The sequence below is a fragment of the Podarcis cretensis genome (assembly GCF_951804945.1).
Source record: "Podarcis cretensis genome assembly, chromosome: 2".
In the NCBI taxonomy this organism is placed as follows: Eukaryota; Metazoa; Chordata; class Lepidosauria; order Squamata; family Lacertidae; genus Podarcis; species Podarcis cretensis.
In genome coordinates this window covers 24,657,378-24,674,407 of record NC_137171.1, presented here as the reverse complement: position 1 = coordinate 24,674,407, position 17,030 = coordinate 24,657,378, and the positions used below count along the sequence as shown (strand labels likewise).

Below are 17,030 nucleotides of genomic sequence, written 5' to 3'. Positions count from 1 at the left end.
GGTACCCCTGCCCGAAGGCGCCAGTCGTGTCCGACTCTAGGGTTGTGCGCCCATCTCACTTAAGAGGCCAGGGGCCAGCGCTGTTCGGAGACACTTCCGGGTCACGTGGCCAGCGTGACGAAGCTGCTCTGGCGAGCCGGCACCAGCGCAGCGCACGGAAACGCCGTTACCTTCCCGCTATAAAGCGGTACCTATTTATCTACTTGCACTTTTAGGGGTGCTTTCGAACTGCTAGGTGGGCAGGAGCTGGGACCGTAGACGGGAGCTCACCCCGCCGTGGGGATTCAAACCGCCGACCATACAATCGGCAAGCCCTAGGCGCTGAGGATTTACCCACAGCGCCACCCGCGTCCCCAGGAGAGGGGATTTAGGGATATGCATTCAGATTTCAACAATACAGTGGTACCTCGGGTTACATACGCTTCAGGTTACATACGCTTCAGGTTATAGACTCCGCGCTTACCAGCGGGAAGGTAAACGGCGTTTCCGTGTGCGGCTCTGGCTCTGGCTCTGGCTCTGGCCAGAGCAGCGATGTCACGCTGGCCACGTGACCCGGAAGTGTCTCCGGACAGCGCTGGCCCCTGGCCTCTTAAGTGAGATGGGCGCACAACCCTAGAGTCGGACACGACTGGCGCCTTCGGGCAGGGGTACCTTTACCTTTACCTTTAATCCAGAAATATTACCTCGGGTTAAGAACTTTGCTTCAGGATAAGAACAGAAATTGTGCAGTGGCAGCAGGAGGCCTCATTAGCTAAAGTGGTGCTTCAGGTTAAGAACAGTTTCAGGTTAAGAACAGACCTCCAGAACGAATTAAGTTCTTAACCCGAGGTACTACTGTATATGACGTCTGTTTCAAGCTGCCCATAGTATGCCTTTCCTGGTATATGCGTTCTTGTTTTGGGAGCAAACCATTTCAGTGGCCACAGGGATAAATATGGGCATCTGGGATCATCAGGAAAGGCTATGGCAGCTCAGTGGTGGAACATCTGCATTGCATTCTGAAGGTGCCAGGTTTAATCGCCACCATAATCAGGTAGGGCCGAGGAAAACACACACACACACACACACACACACACACCCCTGTCTGAAACTCTGGAGAGCTGCCAGTTTGTATAGATAAGTGTTGCTCAAAGTGTTGCTCAAGCCAGAATCCTTGAGCTGGTGGAACAAGTTAGTTGGATCCCACCTAGGAGAACAGAATGCTGGACTAGATAGGTATTTGGTCTGATCTTATGTTCTGAAAACACACGCAGGCCAGAGGAGCTGCCACCAGCACAGACTGGGAGCATGAAGCAAATTGTCTGAATTTTCCAGCACTTGTCACAATATGTTCCTTATTTTCAAATATCGCTCACTACTCCAAACCGTTCCAGCTCCACAGGACATTACGTACATCCCTGGTTTTACACTCCTGAAGTGTGAATCTTTTCCATTTCCTAATAGGAAATGTAACTGGGCCATCCCAAAAGCTAGATCAGGCTTGCACAACATGTTTTTGCACCACATGTTAAACACCAGCTTATGTATGTATGTGGCAGCCTATTATGGGCTCAATCCATCTCCTGGTTTAGTTGCCTGTCAAGACTCTGGTGGGCTGCAAAAATATGGCTGCATTTGGCTCGGTGTGTCTCACCAAGTCCTCAGTCAGACCCAAGCCAAGCTTTTGTTTTGTTTTTGTGTTGAGCAAGCAACAGGCTAAAAAGCGAGTTCCAGCCAACTTGGGGGCATTTTTAAGTGGCTTCTGTGCCAGTATTAGTCAGTCTGCCTGGTGGTTACTGACTCACCAGCCAATAATGTTTTGCTCTGCTGAGCAAATACCACTAAGCCCACACAGCACCATTTGCAATTTTTGGTGGTTTGAATCAGCCTAGGCAGTAGAAATATATGCCCCACTTGGAAGGGTCTTCCAAGAGTTTGCAGGTTGTGCAAAGCTCTCGCATGCACGGCACATACAGAGCATCAGTCAAGAGCCTTTCTGAATTGCCTCTGCACCAACGGCAACCATAGCAAAATGGTGCCACAACAAGTGAGGCTGCAGCTGGTCTGCATATTTGTAGATGATACACAGTTGAGCATGAGCATGTGGGAGATGTGCCGAGACACAGAGAGAGGACATGTTTTTGGATGATGGGCCACTAACGGGGACTGAAGAATGAAGAAAATCTTCATGGAGCTGCTTACGTTGACTGGCTACACACACAAACACACACCAGTGACTCTCAAAATATAATGTGCAATTTGGAGGCATAGGAAATTGCCTTATACCAGTGTTTCCCAAACTTGGGTCTCCAGCTGTTTTTGGACTACAACTCCCATCATCCCTAGCTAGCATCCCATCAAAGATGATGAGAATTGTAGTCCAAAAACAGCTGGAGACCCAAGTTTGGGAAACACTGGTATAAGGCAATTTCCTATGCCTCCAAATTGCACATTATATTTTGAGAGTCACTGGTGTGTGTTTGTGTGTGTAGCCAGTCAACGTAAGCAGCTCCATGAAGATTTTCTTCATTCTTCAGTCCCCGTTAGTGGACAACTCCCATCATCCCTAGCTAGCATCCCATCAAAGATGATGAGAATTGTAGTCCAAAAACAGCTGAAGACCCAACTTTGGGAAGCACTGCCCCTGTACTAAGTCAGCCCATTGGTTCCTCTAGCTCAGGATTGTCTACTCTGACTGGCAGAGGCTCTCCAATGTTTCAGGAAGGGCTATTTTTCCTCAGCCCTACCTGACGATGCTGTAGTTTGAACCTGGGGCTTTCTACATTCAGAGCAGATGCTCTACCACTGACCAATGGGCAGCACAGGACTTGATGCTTTGCAGTTGTTTGCTCTTTGAGCTGCATTATCAAAGCTTTGTTTTACTAAGTATTTGGGAACACCCCCCCCCTTATTTTTTTTTTTTTAAGTAATCTGATGCAAAGGAAGACATGACTGTTCTTCTTTCAATAGGTATGTAGAATTTCAGCAGGAGGGGGGAAACCACCCCTCATTTATTCAACTATTAAAGGCAGAGGGGTCTTCCCTCTCCTGAGCCACTGGTTGTCCCAGTCATGTTGCACCTATTCTCTGGATACTTGGAACGCAGGAAGTGTTTTTATGCCAAGCCAGACGACTGATCCATCCAAATCAGCCTTGTCTACAGGCTCTACACTGAAGGACAGTAGCTCTCCAAGGTTTCAAAAGGGTCTCCTTCCTGTTAGGTTGTGGGTGAACATATCAGACGACACAGCGATTCTTCAAACAGCTCTTGTTTATTCACAGGCCGGGACAGAACTGAACTGAAGGCTTCAGCCAGCCTGCTTATATAGAGCTCCACTAGAACGCAACAGTAGCCATTTTCTGTAACTATCCAATCACTGAACGTCACTTTCGATCCCTTATTTGCATAACTATCTACAGTATCCCCCTGCTGGCCCAGGGTGAGAACTTCAGTACATAACACTTCCAATCTCTGCTCTGGAATTAAAGTGGGAGATCTTCTGCCCGCAAGGCATGCTCTCTGCCATCAAGCTACAAATAAAAACCATGAGCTGCAAAGGAAATGGCTTATTTGGGGATATTTCACCTCAAGTCACATTTCTGCCCCCAACCTCTGTTGCAGAAATTCATCATACAAAAGGGATGAAAGTTGAGGTCTGACTTAAGAAGAACTGAACCTATGAATCATACATTTTTATCAGTCAGCTGAGTGCCTCCCTACAAAGGAGGGCAAAGCTTCCTTTTTCTTTTTCACCCTGAAATCTTGGCAGTGAAATGAGTGTTTTGGCCTTGCACCATCTGTCATTTATTTACTATGATTATTCTAAATTGTCCTGAGGCTTAAAATTGTTCCCTTATCTTGTAAAAAGGAAAGAGTTGTCCTTTTCTTTATTGGCAGGAAAATTTTAGAAACCGGGTGTTGGGCGCAAAGCGGGCGCAGCCTTTTCCTCAGTCAATCCCTTCAATCATTAAACCAGATCACATTCCAGCTTTGCTGAGGTTCTGTTATGTGGGGCACTTAGCACACAATTTAATCTTGCCTGGACTTAATGGACAATGCAATGTAAGCCCACAATGTAAAATCTAGTTTCACAATTCTCAGCTGGCTGTCATTATTCAAAATAATCTAGTTGGGAGAATAGCCAGTGCTTCACTAAATGCAATAAAAGTAATGTAATATATAAACCACGTTGAGGAATGCAGGGAACTTTAAAAGAATGCTCTGCAGGAAACAGAATTGGCACATTCTTCTTCACACACAGTAAACTACAGATAATGCCATCGTAGCAGGCAGACCCATTTGGCTGGATTCCTACTCAAGATCGTACTAAATATATTGGATCAGCTGGCCAGATCTGGTCTGGGGAAGTGTGCTCAGTTTTACAATGGGATGAACAACTCCCCCTGCTATGGATTAATGGGAAGGGTCTGCTACTTCTGTTTACTCTAAGAAATACAGTCGTACCTTGGTTTTCGAACAGCTTAGTTATTGAACATTTTAGCTCCCAAACGCCGCAAGCCCGGAAGTGACTGTTCTGGTTTGCGAACTATTTTTGGAAGCCGAACATCCAACGGGGCTTCCACAGCTTCCGATTGGCTGCGGGAGCTTCTTGCAGCCAATCAGAAGCCGTACTTTGGTTTCTGAATGTTTTGGACTTCTGGAACGGATTCCGTTCGACTTCCAAGGTACGACTGTACTTTCCTAGCTGTTGCCTCACTTCTCCCCACTGCAGAATCCTGGATTTCCGCCGCGTCCCTCCAGTGGTTGGGAGAATGATTAACGTTACAAAGGAAATCTTAGAGGTCACCAAAAATGAAATCCTGCAAAGTGTCTTTTTTGTTTCGCCAGGTAAGTTTCACCTGCGCTATCTGCAGAAGAGCTTTCCAGAAGCTGTGGTTTTAAGAGCTGCTTCAAACATGACACAGATATCTCTTCTACGTAGGAAAAAACATGCACGGTGCAAACCACACAGTGTGTGTGACATGATGATTGCCCTTGCATCTCATGCTGTGGATACCATGTGCTAGGAAGCTCTGGCATATTTGTTTGTTTGGAAAAAATGGATGAGCTGGCCATAGCTTTCCAGAGTGCGTACGTGCAGCACAAACAGTACAAACAAGATCAGCATTTGTGATAAAAGCAATTTTTCTTTTAAAGACTAGTTTTTGCCCAGGACATTTGTCACATTTGAAGTGGCCATTGTACTCCTCCATCAGGAAGAGTGTGGCCTAGCGATGCTTGCTCTGCTTCCTTAATAAAAGGCAAATGATTTATACGATTTGAAGAGAAATGTTTGCTCTGTTTTGCTCTGCTTCCTGGCATCTAGCCTTGTCAGTGATAGGGGACCATGCTGCTACTGCCTATCCCAAATGTTCAAAAAATCACAAACCACTCCACAAACCATTGTGATTTATGAAGTGTATAAATAAAGGTGGGTTCAAAATGATGCCTCATATGTAACTTAAGATGTTATTTCCCCTGTGATCTTAATGACATATCGCTTTAATATGAGAAAATAACTGATCTCATGTTTTCACCAAGGTCCCCCAGATTCTTAAAACTGTGCAGCGCTGCATTAGCCCTCTCACTCACAGATTCTGCTCTCTCTGCAGCCAGCAATGTCTGTTTCTTTGCCAAATGCCCTTATATGTGCAAGACAGAATATGCCGTGTGTGGGAATCCTCACCTGCTGGAAGGATCCCTCTCTGTTTTCCTACCATCTCTCAACCTGGCACCAAGAATCTCCATCCCAAACCCATGGATACGATCCTACACCTTTGCTGGAAAAGAGGAGTAAGTGGGTAAATGAATCTCTCTCTTGGCCTGCCCTTAACTCGTATTCTTATTTATATAGCACTTGAAACTGACTGCATATTTTGCAGTATTTGTTGGGCTTAGCAGTCCTTCAGACGTCGGAAGTATTTCTATTTTACGAAGGTTAAACTAAGGGTGTCGTCCTAAGCATGTTCAGCTTGCTTCACCAAACTATTGTATTGCTGTTTCACTCAAGACGCCGGTGGTGCTGTGGTCTAAACTACTGAGCCTAGGGCTTGCCAATCAGAAGGTCGGCGGTTCGAATCCCCGCGACGGGGTGAGCTCCCGTTGCTCGGTCCCTGCTCCTGCCAACCTAGCATTTCGAAAGCATGTCAAAGTGCAATTAGATAAGTAGGGAAGGTAAATGGCGTTTCCGTGTGCTGCTCTGGTTTGCCAGAAGCGGCTTAGTCATGCTGGCCACATGTACACCAGCTCCCTTGGCCAATAAAGCGAGATGGGCGCTGCAACCCCAGAGTCATCTGCGACTGGACCTAATGGTCAGGACCTTTACCTTTCACTCTAGAACATGCCTGACAATGACTTTACTGAATGTTTAGAGAAGAGGCACAGAAGACCTGTTCTATCTCAGAACAAGTGCCCGGTTGAGAATCACCAGTGTTCTTTGGTGCAAGAAGCATAAGCTTTTTTCCATCGATAGAGCACTTGGGCCCCACCCATATCCCTAACTTTGGTTTGTTAATATCATTTCAGAAAAGCATGGGTATGTTGTTCCTTTTACCTACCACTGCCAGAACAAAACAGGCCGAGATCTGATGCCACCAGAAGTATCATTGGCAAACTCATTCCCACACAGAAGAGATTGACAACCCTTCTAGAAAAGTAGCTACCTGCTCAAAAGCAGCACAGACCAGGTTTCCCCAACGGATGGTGTTTGGCCACAACTCCCATCAGCCCCAACTTGGTGCCCTCCAGAAATTGTTACACCGCAACATCTGGAGGACACCAGATTGGGGAAACCTGGTGTTGTATATCCTTACTAAAGAGCCAGTGTAATAAATGCAGGACTATTTCAGAAAATAGGGAGGAACTTCCAGAATAGTTGTGCTAGCATTCAACCCCTTCCTTTGGCGTTTCTCGCAGATGGGAAGTGAATCCACTCTACTGCAACACAGTGAAGGAGATTTATCCTTACAGCAGCGGCACTCGGCTACTCAATATCATCGACATGGCAATATTTGACTTCTTAATAGGTAAGTGGGAAACAGCAAAGTAATAATTAATCTCATGGATCTGACACACTGTCGCAGATGTTGCAAATGTCGCTTGCTATGTTGAAACCAGAAGGCTTGTAAATAGTTTGGCAGCACTGGTAGCATGTTTTCTGCTCTGAGATCAGCTTGTTTCTAGCCGTTATGCAAAAGCTTTAAAACACCAGTGACCTGTATGTCAGCTTCGCCTTTGAGCCAGTGCCACCAACTGGGCTCAACCACTTCAGCCCCGACTGGGCCAGGCGAGCTGGGGTAGCACTTCCAGAGACCCTTTTCTGCAGGAACAGGTCTAAGTGCTGTGGACTCACGACTCGGAGCTGTGAGCACCGAACTCACTTCCAGAAGACAGCAGTGCACAGCAGAGTATAAAGGTAAGGTAAAGGTACCCCTGCCCGTACGGGCCAGTCTTGACAGACTCTGGGGTTGTGCGCCCATCTCACTTAAGAGGCCAGGGGCCAGCGCTGTCCGGAGACACTTCCGGGTCACGTGGCCAGCGTGACATTGATGCTCTGGCCAGAGCCAGAGCCAGAGCCGCACACGGAAACGCCGTTTACCTTCCCGCTGGTAAGCGGTCCCTATTTATCTACTTGCACCCGGAGGTGCTTTCGAACTGCTAGGTTGGCAGGCGCTGGGACCGAGCAGCGGGAGCGCACCCCGCCGCAGGGATTCGAACCGCCGACCTTTCGATCGGCAAGCCCTAGGCGCTGAGGCTTTAACCCACAGCGCCACCTGCGTCCCGCACAGCAGAGTATAGCAGAGCATAAATCACTCGGACGACAGCGCTGAAGAATATCTTCTTTTATTCACTACAGCTACTGTACTATCCCGGGACGCAGGTGGCGCTGTGGGTTAAAGCCTCAGCGCCTAGGGCTTGCCGATCGAAAGGTCGGCAGTTCGAATCCCTGCGGCGGGGTGCGCTCCCGCTGCTCGGTCCCAGCGCCTGCCAACCTAGCAGTTCGAAAGCACCTCCGGGTGCAAGTAGATAAATAGGGACCGCTTACCAGCGGGAAGGTAAACGGTGTTTCCGTGTGCGGCTCTGGCTCGCCAGAGCAGCGATGTCACGCTGGCCACGTGACCCGGAAGTGTCTCTGGACAGCGCTGGCCCCTGGCCTCTTAAGTGAGATGGGCGCACAACCCCAGAGTCTGTCAAGACTGGCCCGTACGGGCAGGGGTACCTTTACCTTTACCTTTACTGTACTATACAAACTATACACAAATGGAGACGCTGGACTGCACTGAGTGTTACAGCTGCTTTCTGCAGTGACCTTATCTACACAGAGATAACACTCAGTCTCCCCCTTTGAAGTGAGGCTGGAGCGGAATAAGTAGCAAGCACAATCCGCCCCCTCCTCTGGAAAATGAGCAGATTCTTGCAATGGGAGGGGTGAAATCTCCTCACTGTATACATCTAGTTTGCTAAAGGCTTATAAAGCAGAAATGGAATAATAATAATAATAATAATAATAATAATAATAATAATGAATATATTTATACCCCACCCATCTGGCTGGGTTTCCCCAGCTACTGTGGGCAGCTTACAACACATAAAAAATTGTAAAACGTTAGATATATAAAAAATCCTGATACAGAGTTGCCTTCAGATGTCTTCTAAAAGTCAGATAGTTGTTTATTTCCTTGACATCTGATGGGAGGGCGTTCCACAGGGCTGGCGCCACCACCAAGAAGGCCCTCTGTCTGGTTCCTTGTAACCTCACTTCTCTCAGTGAGGGAACCACCAGAAAGCCCTTGGAGCTGGACCTCAGTGTCCAGGCTGAACGATGGGGATGGAGAGACTCTTTCAGGTATACTGCTTAGGGCTTTAAAGGCCAGCACCAACACTTTGAATTGTGCTCGGAAATGTACTGGTTCAGGACCAGTGTTATATGGTCTCGGTGGCCACTTCCAGTCACCTGTCTAGCTGTCGCATTCTGGATTAGTTGTAGTTTCCGGGCCACCTTCAAAGGTAGCCCCATGTATAGCGCATTGCAATAGTCCAAGCGGGAGATAACTAGAGCATGCACCACTCTGGTGAGACAGTCCCACCAGGTGGCAGGTAGGGTCTCAGCCTGCGTACCAGATGGAGCTGGTAAACAGCTGCCCTGGACACAGAATTGATCTGTGCCTCCATGGACAGCTGTGAGTCCAAAATGACACATCACATCCTTTTTCTACTGCTGCGGCCTCCTTCACCTTGGCCCGATCTTTCCTTTAGCTGCAGGAACCAAACAAATAGGAATCTTCTTTGCAATGACAGTATCAGGCTTGAATCCCTCCTGTTCCAGTTTGGGGCCATGGCAGAAGCAAGAGGTTAAAGCCCTCCTGGTTTAGCTCCTAGTGCAATGGTCCCAGTGGAAAGCCATGGCAAGCCACTATTTTTCAGGCTTAGCTCCTAAAGGGATGACACGAGTAAGCTCCCCTCGCTTTTGAATTGCTGCGACAAATACTTTCCCTATAGCATTCCCCTTCAAAGTGGCCTGTCTCTCTGCAGATGTCTGGCTCAATGCAACCAAAAGTAAGCAGCACTCCTAAGCTCCATTGATTTCAGTGGGAGAGTTGAAGCGCATGCCGAACGCTCATCCATTGATCAACAGGGTTTTAAAGTGCTTAACAGCTGGATGCATCAAGCCTGCCCTCTGAGAGTTCTAGGTCAGTCCTAATAAAATAGAATGGTGATGGATCTGTTAGAAGGAAACAAGTCTAAAATGGGGGAAACTCTAAGCGTGTCTAAGTGTTCATAACTAACATGAAGTATTTCCTCTCCTCCCTTAGCCAATGCAGTTACACTGTCATTCATTACTATCCCGCCATCTGACATGGTGTAGGCATTTCCAAACCATGTTATTTATGTCTGTCTGCTCCTATCAGGGCATCCCACTCCTTCAAAAGTAACTCAGTGGGGTTATTTTCCTGCCGTATCCCATCATGCATCCTTGCAGAACTTTGGAACAAGTAGATATCACAAACTTATAAGCAGCCATTTGATCCAGATAAAAGCCATTTTTGTGTCTTGCTCGATGTTTCCTGTTTAGTTTCAAAGCTGCTATTAATACATTGATATTATACCTCAGATAATGTGTCTTGCATGAGATCTCAAGCAGTTGGATTGGGTTAGTACTCTGGAAGTACCAAATGCTTTTCCTTCTCTGTTTTGAAAGGCAACATGGACCGTCATCATTATGAGATGTTCACAAAGTTTGGAGATGATGGCTTTTTGCTCCATTTGGACAATGCAAGAGGGTAAGGAACCCCACAAATTGCATCTGGGACCTAAAGGGGGAAAGAGCTGGTTCTGTGGGGAGGAATAGTCCGTCCTGGGTCTCAGGAACAAGACTCAATAAGTTACTCTGCGAGTCTTGGGATATAAATTCTGTGGAACCCCTCTTGGAAACCATGTGACCAGGCAGAGTCTTGAACTAAGGCCTGTGTTGGCTTAAACACTGATGTAACAGTCGTCGCCACCATCTCAGGATTCTGGGAATTGTAGGAGGAGGGTGAGCAAGAGACTTGTATTGGAAGATTCTGCAGATGCTCAGTGAATTCTGTTGAACAATCATGGCAGGTTCTTACTGAATCCCCAGCAGGAATTCTACCTCATTCATGAAGGTATACAGAACAATGGCACATGAGGACTACCTGGGCACACTTTTGTGCCATTGTCATTATATAACCTTGACAAAACACACAAATAGCAAGATAGATAAACTTTATTCGCATTAGCCAATGGCCATAGCAACATAAAACAAGCAATATATGCAATTAAAAAGACAACAATGGGTAAAAAGAACAATCAGTTGACCAAGATTATTGTTCAGATAGTGGCCCTTAATCTCACTGCACCCTTGATAAACCTAGCAACCTTTGCTGTTGTCTGATCATTTTGATCTGATAAAAGAAAGAACAATGTGGCCGCAGATGGGCGGCCTGGGATGGTAAGTTAGAGTGGGGTGATGATCTCATTCCTCAGATCTTTATAAAGGGGACAGGACAGGAGAACATCAGCCACTGTTTCCAGATTGCCATCTCCACATGGGCAGAGTCATTTCTCAATTGGAATCTTTTGGTATCTGCGCTCAAGTACGGCAGAGGGCATCACATCCAATCTGGCCTGTGTGAAGGCACGTCTGTATTTTGGGATAGTTAAAATATACAAATAGCAATAAATAAACAGCACAAGGGGCACATTTATCTGTGGACCACCAGCTTCCCCCAATCTGGTGCCCTCCAGATGAAGATGGGACTACAACTCCCATCATCTCCCATAAGTAGCTATGCTGGCTGGAGAGCATGAGAGTTTTTCATCCAACAAAAAATCTTCTGCAGAGTAGCCATTAATACTCTACAGCAAATGTTCTCATAGTGCATCTAACCCACAATACATGAAAATCTGAGAGGGTCAGAAACCACAAAACTGACCGGCTGCTACAAACATTTATTTATTTAGCCCTGGAAGCAAATAAACTAATTTGAAAATAAATACTGTGCTGTTTATATTCCTAAGGCATTTGAAATGCAAATATTTGCATTGGCTTGTGGCCTAATGCAACAGGTAATGTCACAAGTCGTGTGGTAAATCCTCAGTTACGGATTTTCCCATAAATGAAGAAGATTCAGGTAAATATATCCATATATAAGTAACCTTTGGCCTCCTGTGCTTTCAATTTAAGATTTATAGTATGATTTCCCATTTCATATGACATCTGAAGGCAACCTTGTTCAGGGACATTTTTAGTGCCTGTGGTGTGGTGTTTTTATGGCTTTTTTTGTTGGGAGCTGGGGCAACCCAGTCAGATGGGTGGCATATAAATAATACATCATCATCATCATCATCATCATTGAATTTCTTTTGAAAACAGGTACAAAAAAACCCCCAAATTGACACTATTAACCCCCCTCCCCTTCCCATTGCTATATCCCATCAACTTGATTTGCATCAAAAAGCTCAGGTTAAATTGGAAATTTTTCAGATGCCTTGGTGTGTGATTTAATTTAGCATGTTTATTTTTCTTATATTTAGTAGACAACATTAAACGCATTGCAACTGCTAAATTTGCCTAATTCTGCAGCATTTGCAATTGGCATCCATTCCATGTTACAACTTGTGGATTTTTCTCCATGGAAAAATAAGAGCCCTGGGAAATTTTCTGCCTCGTGTCACTAATCACTGTACTTGGAGCATTCCAGTCTCTGAAGTCTCGGGTGGTTTGGGCCACACCTTTTACATTTTGTTTGTTTCCATAGTTTTGGGAAGCATTCCCATGATGAGATCTCCATCCTGGCTCCACTCGAACAGTGTTGCATGTAAGTGTCATTCCCAAGTTATTTTGGATGAAAGTGAGAGGCTCAGTTGCAGCTCCCTGGGCCATAACAAGCAGGTGAACACTTCTTTCACCTGATGGCAATGGAGTGAGAGACATCACTGCACCACTTCTCACAGGTCCATTTCTGTGTCGGTCTGCAAAAGCTCCTTCAAATTGCAAGTTAGGAAAGAATGGTGTACAGTACTCTTGGGAACTGGAAATGGGAATGATGGAAGTCATGGGAAGGGTGCTTTCCCATGGCTCCCAGTGTCCCTGGGCACTTTCACAAACAACGCTCATATAGCTAGGACCCACAGCACTGCCATAGCATTTCCCAGCATCTCCACATTGCCCTGTGCCATAGAAACTTGAGAAAATGGGGAGGACTAGCTGAAAAGTCTCCCAGGAGCCCCTGTGGGGCTGGGCGATCACCCCATCTCCTGCTGGTTTTGGAGTTCAGGTCATTCCCCGCCGCCCAACATTTGACAACATAATTCACTTCCCCTGAATTATTTCTAAAGCACACTAGGCCGAGTCTGTCCATCACTCAGAATGAAGTCCCAGTTGCATGCAGACTTCAGCATTTGGATGTGTAATGGGGTGCCCACCCATTTCCCCATCAAACATGCCATTTGTCATAGCTGAAGGAAATTGAGACATTTCTTTTGATCCCTGCCAAGAACACTCAGATTTTATTGTCTTCTAAAGGGACTGAAAGAACCCGAACGCCATCAATTACATTTGTGTCCCCCTCCAGCCATTAGGGGGCTGATCATAAATTTTACTGCCTGAATCCTCTTCAGGCTACTGCTTTATGAATTCATATAAATCAAAAGCTAGGCATTTAAAAAGCTGTGTCAAGGGTTATTCATCCTCCCGTGTTCCTTTGCCCTACCACATCTTAACTATTTTCACCATACTCCCCCCTGTGTATTTCTGTGCGCCCGGATGTCAGTGGCATCATCCTGTACGGTTATATTGAGCCTCCAGGTTGACTTTCAAAAGCCATTATTCACACCTTACAAGCCTCCTGGCTTATAATTATAGGGTTGCCAATAAATCCTTGCACTGAACTCCAAGTCTGTGTGATTTAAATTGGCTCCTGCTCACACACCTTTCCTGAACTAATCTCGTCCTCTCAGCCACAAACTTCTGACTTTTAAATGCAAGCAGCCTGCAGCAACATCAAGCACTGGTATAGCATCCAGCCATTTATTTTATCCCTGTTTGAACAGAATAGAGAATCAGCAATGCAAATTTCACTGATATGGAAGGGTTTTTGCCTACCACAGTTTTTGCATTGCCAAAGAACACTCCCACCCCCAGGTGTGCACAGATGCACTGACCTGCAAAAGTTAGTTGCAGGTATGGCTATTGCAGGGTTAGAACTACTCACCTTCTTCTAGCTATCAGTTCAGAACAGAAACCTTCTTTCCTCAACCAGTGGGCAAGTGATGATGGTTGGTTTTTAAAGGCACTTGTCTCATTTAGCTATTTTTAAACATTTGTTCGGGACGCAGGTGGCGCTGTGGGTTAAACCACAGAGCCTAGGTCTTGCCGATCACAAAGTCGGCAGTTCGAATCCCCGTGACGGGGTGAGCTTCCGTTGCTCAGTCCCTGCTCCTGCCCACCTAGCAGTTTGAACGCATGTCAAGTGCAAGTAGATAAATAGGTATCACTCCAACAGGAAGGTAAACAGCGTTTCCGTGCTCTGCTCTGCTTCGCCAGAAGCGGCTTAGTCATGCTGGCCACATGACCCGGAAGCTGTACGCCGGCTCCCTTGGCCAATAAAGCGAGATGAGCGCCGCAACCCCAGAGTTGGCCACGACTGGACCTAGTAGTCAGGGGTCCCTTTACCTTAAACATTTGTTCAGTTCCTCTTTTCTTAAAAAAAACTTTTTTTGAAAAAACTCATGTCAATTCAGATTGAAGAAGAGCGGCTTGTGATTCCCATACAGACCAACCAACTAGCACCATGGACAACCAGCTTCTGCTATAAACCAAAAGAAGTGCTTGCGCCTAAGTTTGATTCTTTAAATAAGGTGGTATGGCCCAAAAAAAAAAAAAAAAAAAAAAAAGTACCGTATTTTCCGCCCTATAGGACGCACTTTTTCCCCTCCAAAAATGAAGGGGAAATCTGTGTGCGTCCTATGGGGCGAATACAGGCTTTCGCTGAAGCTTGGAGAGCGAGAGGGGTCGGTGCGCACCGACCCCTCTCGTTCTCCAGGCTTCAGGAAGCTATCAGCAAGCCTGGGGAGCCCGCGGGAGTTCCCTCAGCCTGCCACCCGGCGCGCGGGGCGCCCTGAAGCAGAGCGCCCCGCGAGCCGGGCAGACATCAGCCCGCCCCACAAGCTCAGGGGACAGTGGGGAGGCGCAGCGCCGCCATCCCGCTGTTCCTCGACCTGGTTTGGAGGCTGGCGCTGGGGAGAAGGGCGCTTCTCCCCAGCGCCAGCCCCACAAGCTCGGGGGACAGCGGGGAGGGGGAGCGCCGCCATGCCGCTGTTCCCGACCTGGTTTTTTTTGGGGGGGGGGGAATAAAGGGAATTTTTTTTCCCTTTATTTCCCCCCAAAAAAACTAGGTGCGTCCTATGGGACGAAAAATACAGTAGTTTATGGCTCCACTGGGCTCACTCAAAGGGTGGAACCCAATGCAGTGCTGTAAATGGATTAATGCATGTAGGGAACCAGGTCCACTTGTACAACAAGACAACAAGAGGTCCCGGGCCCTAAGGAAGTCAGACTATCCTCCACCAGGGCCAGGGCTTTTTCAGTGATGGCTCCGACCTGGTGGAATGCTCTGTCCCATGAGACTAGGGCCCTTCAGGATTTAACCTCCTTCCGTTGGGCCTGTAAGACAGAGCTATTCCGCCTGGCCTTCAATTTGAATTCAGCCTGATCTTTTATTTCCCTTCTCTTCCCTTCCCCTCCCCTTTTTATGAAGAACACCCCACAGCAAATTCTCCCCTGGCCTCCTCGCTGGCCCAAGTAGGACCAATTCAGCCAGCAAGCCCTGGGGATTATCTGATTGATTTTTGAATTTTATTGTTATTCATGTTTTTATACCGTATTTTATGCTGCTTTTATAATTAAGTGTTTTAAAGTGTTTTAAATTTGTTAGGCGCGCTGAGCCTGGTTTTTGAACCAGGAAGGGCGGGCTATAAATAAACATTTATTATTATTTATTATTCTCTCTGACATGCCCCCAAAACTTTTATGGAGTTTTCTCAAAGCCTCCAGTGCAGATTTAGGGATACAGGGGTACACAGGAGGGGGTAGGGAACAGCCCCATTGCACAAATGGACCTCATTCTGCACACATTACAGCTTAGTTGAATCCCAAATGACAGCTATCTATATCCAAAGTCTGGTTTCTAGATTTCTGGCTGTAAGGTTTGGCAAATGTACATGCAGAATCTACTAAAAACAAGGTTGGAAAACATCTCATCTGCAGTCCCATCAGGTGTCCCAATTGTGTGACTGTTTCTCCCAAACCACGTTATGTCAGGAATGGGGCAGGGTACATAATGTGAGCTCCCTCACCAGCTCATGGCCTTGCTGAAGTGTTCCCTTTGAAACTGCAGCTAAAACAGGATAGGAAGATGCCGGGGGGGGGGGGGGGGTTGCAAGCACCAGCTGAATGGGGGACTTCTTTTTGCAGTGCATACTTGCAAGAAGTTGGCTTATATCCCTCCACCCCTTGCCATCAGCTGACGGGCAGGAGAAAGTAGCGCTTTGCCAGTTCTATGCTCGGCACTTCCCAAAGCGCTGAGCACTGAGCTGGCAATGCCCCTTGTGCTGTAGTTCCCAAGTACAAGAGATTGTGGCAGCCGCGTGATGGACAGCTGGGTTATCTTTTGCAGCCCTACTACTTGACATCGTGGAGGATGTGAGGAAGTGAATCGGAAACTTTCTCCAGTCCAGGCACCTCTGCATGTGTAACTTGACATTCATACTATGTAAACTGCTTAGAAGCCTATTTTGGCATTAAGTGGTATATGAAATGAACAGTAATAATAAAAGCATGTGCTTCACAACAGAGCCACAGCCCTTCCCTATGTCCCCAAAGCACATTTTACCCTTGCAACTTCACTGCTGAGTATCCACAACCAGCTTCCAAACATCTGGAGATGGGAGGAAAGACTTCCCAGAAAGCTTAAGCCACCGTGTTGCTATTATTTATAACTGAACACAGGTCGCAGCAATGCATATTTAAGTCCATCCAACTTTCAGGAGTATCTGAGGGAGGGAGGTAGAATTTTGCTTTTGAATAATGAACCTTGTTTTCCCCCGTCCTCCTTCAGAATAAAGAAGACTACGTTATTACGGCTACAGCTCTTGGCGCAACCAGCCTACAAACTCAGCGACATCATGCGGGAATCCTTACTTGAGGACCGCCTAGCACCTGTACTTACAGAACCCCACCTTTTGGCACTGGACAGGAGGCTACAGATCATCCTGAAGGCGGTGGAGGAATGCATAGAGGCTAACAGAGAATACAATGTTGTGATTGATGCTAAGCCCCTGGAGACAGATGCCTTTGACAGAATGACACAGCCAAGCTAGAGACCTAGGGGATAAACCAGAACCTGAACTTTTTAATTGGTGACTGTTTGCCTCTACCCCTGGACAACTGTGATTGACAAGAGGGATGGTCTCTGTCACACTGAAATCTAAACATGCTGCTGGGCAGGTGATTAAAGACTGCACCATG

General features: G+C 46.8%; 1 protein-coding gene across 1 annotated transcript in view; it reads left to right on the top strand.

Annotated features, from left to right (window-relative positions):
- The window catches only part of FAM20A (FAM20A golgi associated secretory pathway pseudokinase), a 45,691-nt gene extending 28,661 nt beyond the window's left edge, over positions 1 to 17,030 (top strand). Inside the window, exons 6-11 of the mRNA XM_079965511.1 lie at positions 4,713 to 4,828; positions 5,593 to 5,773; positions 6,896 to 7,005; positions 10,179 to 10,260; positions 12,262 to 12,321; positions 16,621 to 17,030. Of these exons, the coding sequence (XP_079821637.1) occupies positions 4,713 to 4,828; positions 5,593 to 5,773; positions 6,896 to 7,005; positions 10,179 to 10,260; positions 12,262 to 12,321; positions 16,621 to 16,882 (811 nt within the window). The 3' untranslated portion in view covers positions 16,883 to 17,030. The remainder of the gene's footprint in view (positions 1 to 4,712; positions 4,829 to 5,592; positions 5,774 to 6,895; positions 7,006 to 10,178; positions 10,261 to 12,261; positions 12,322 to 16,620) is intronic.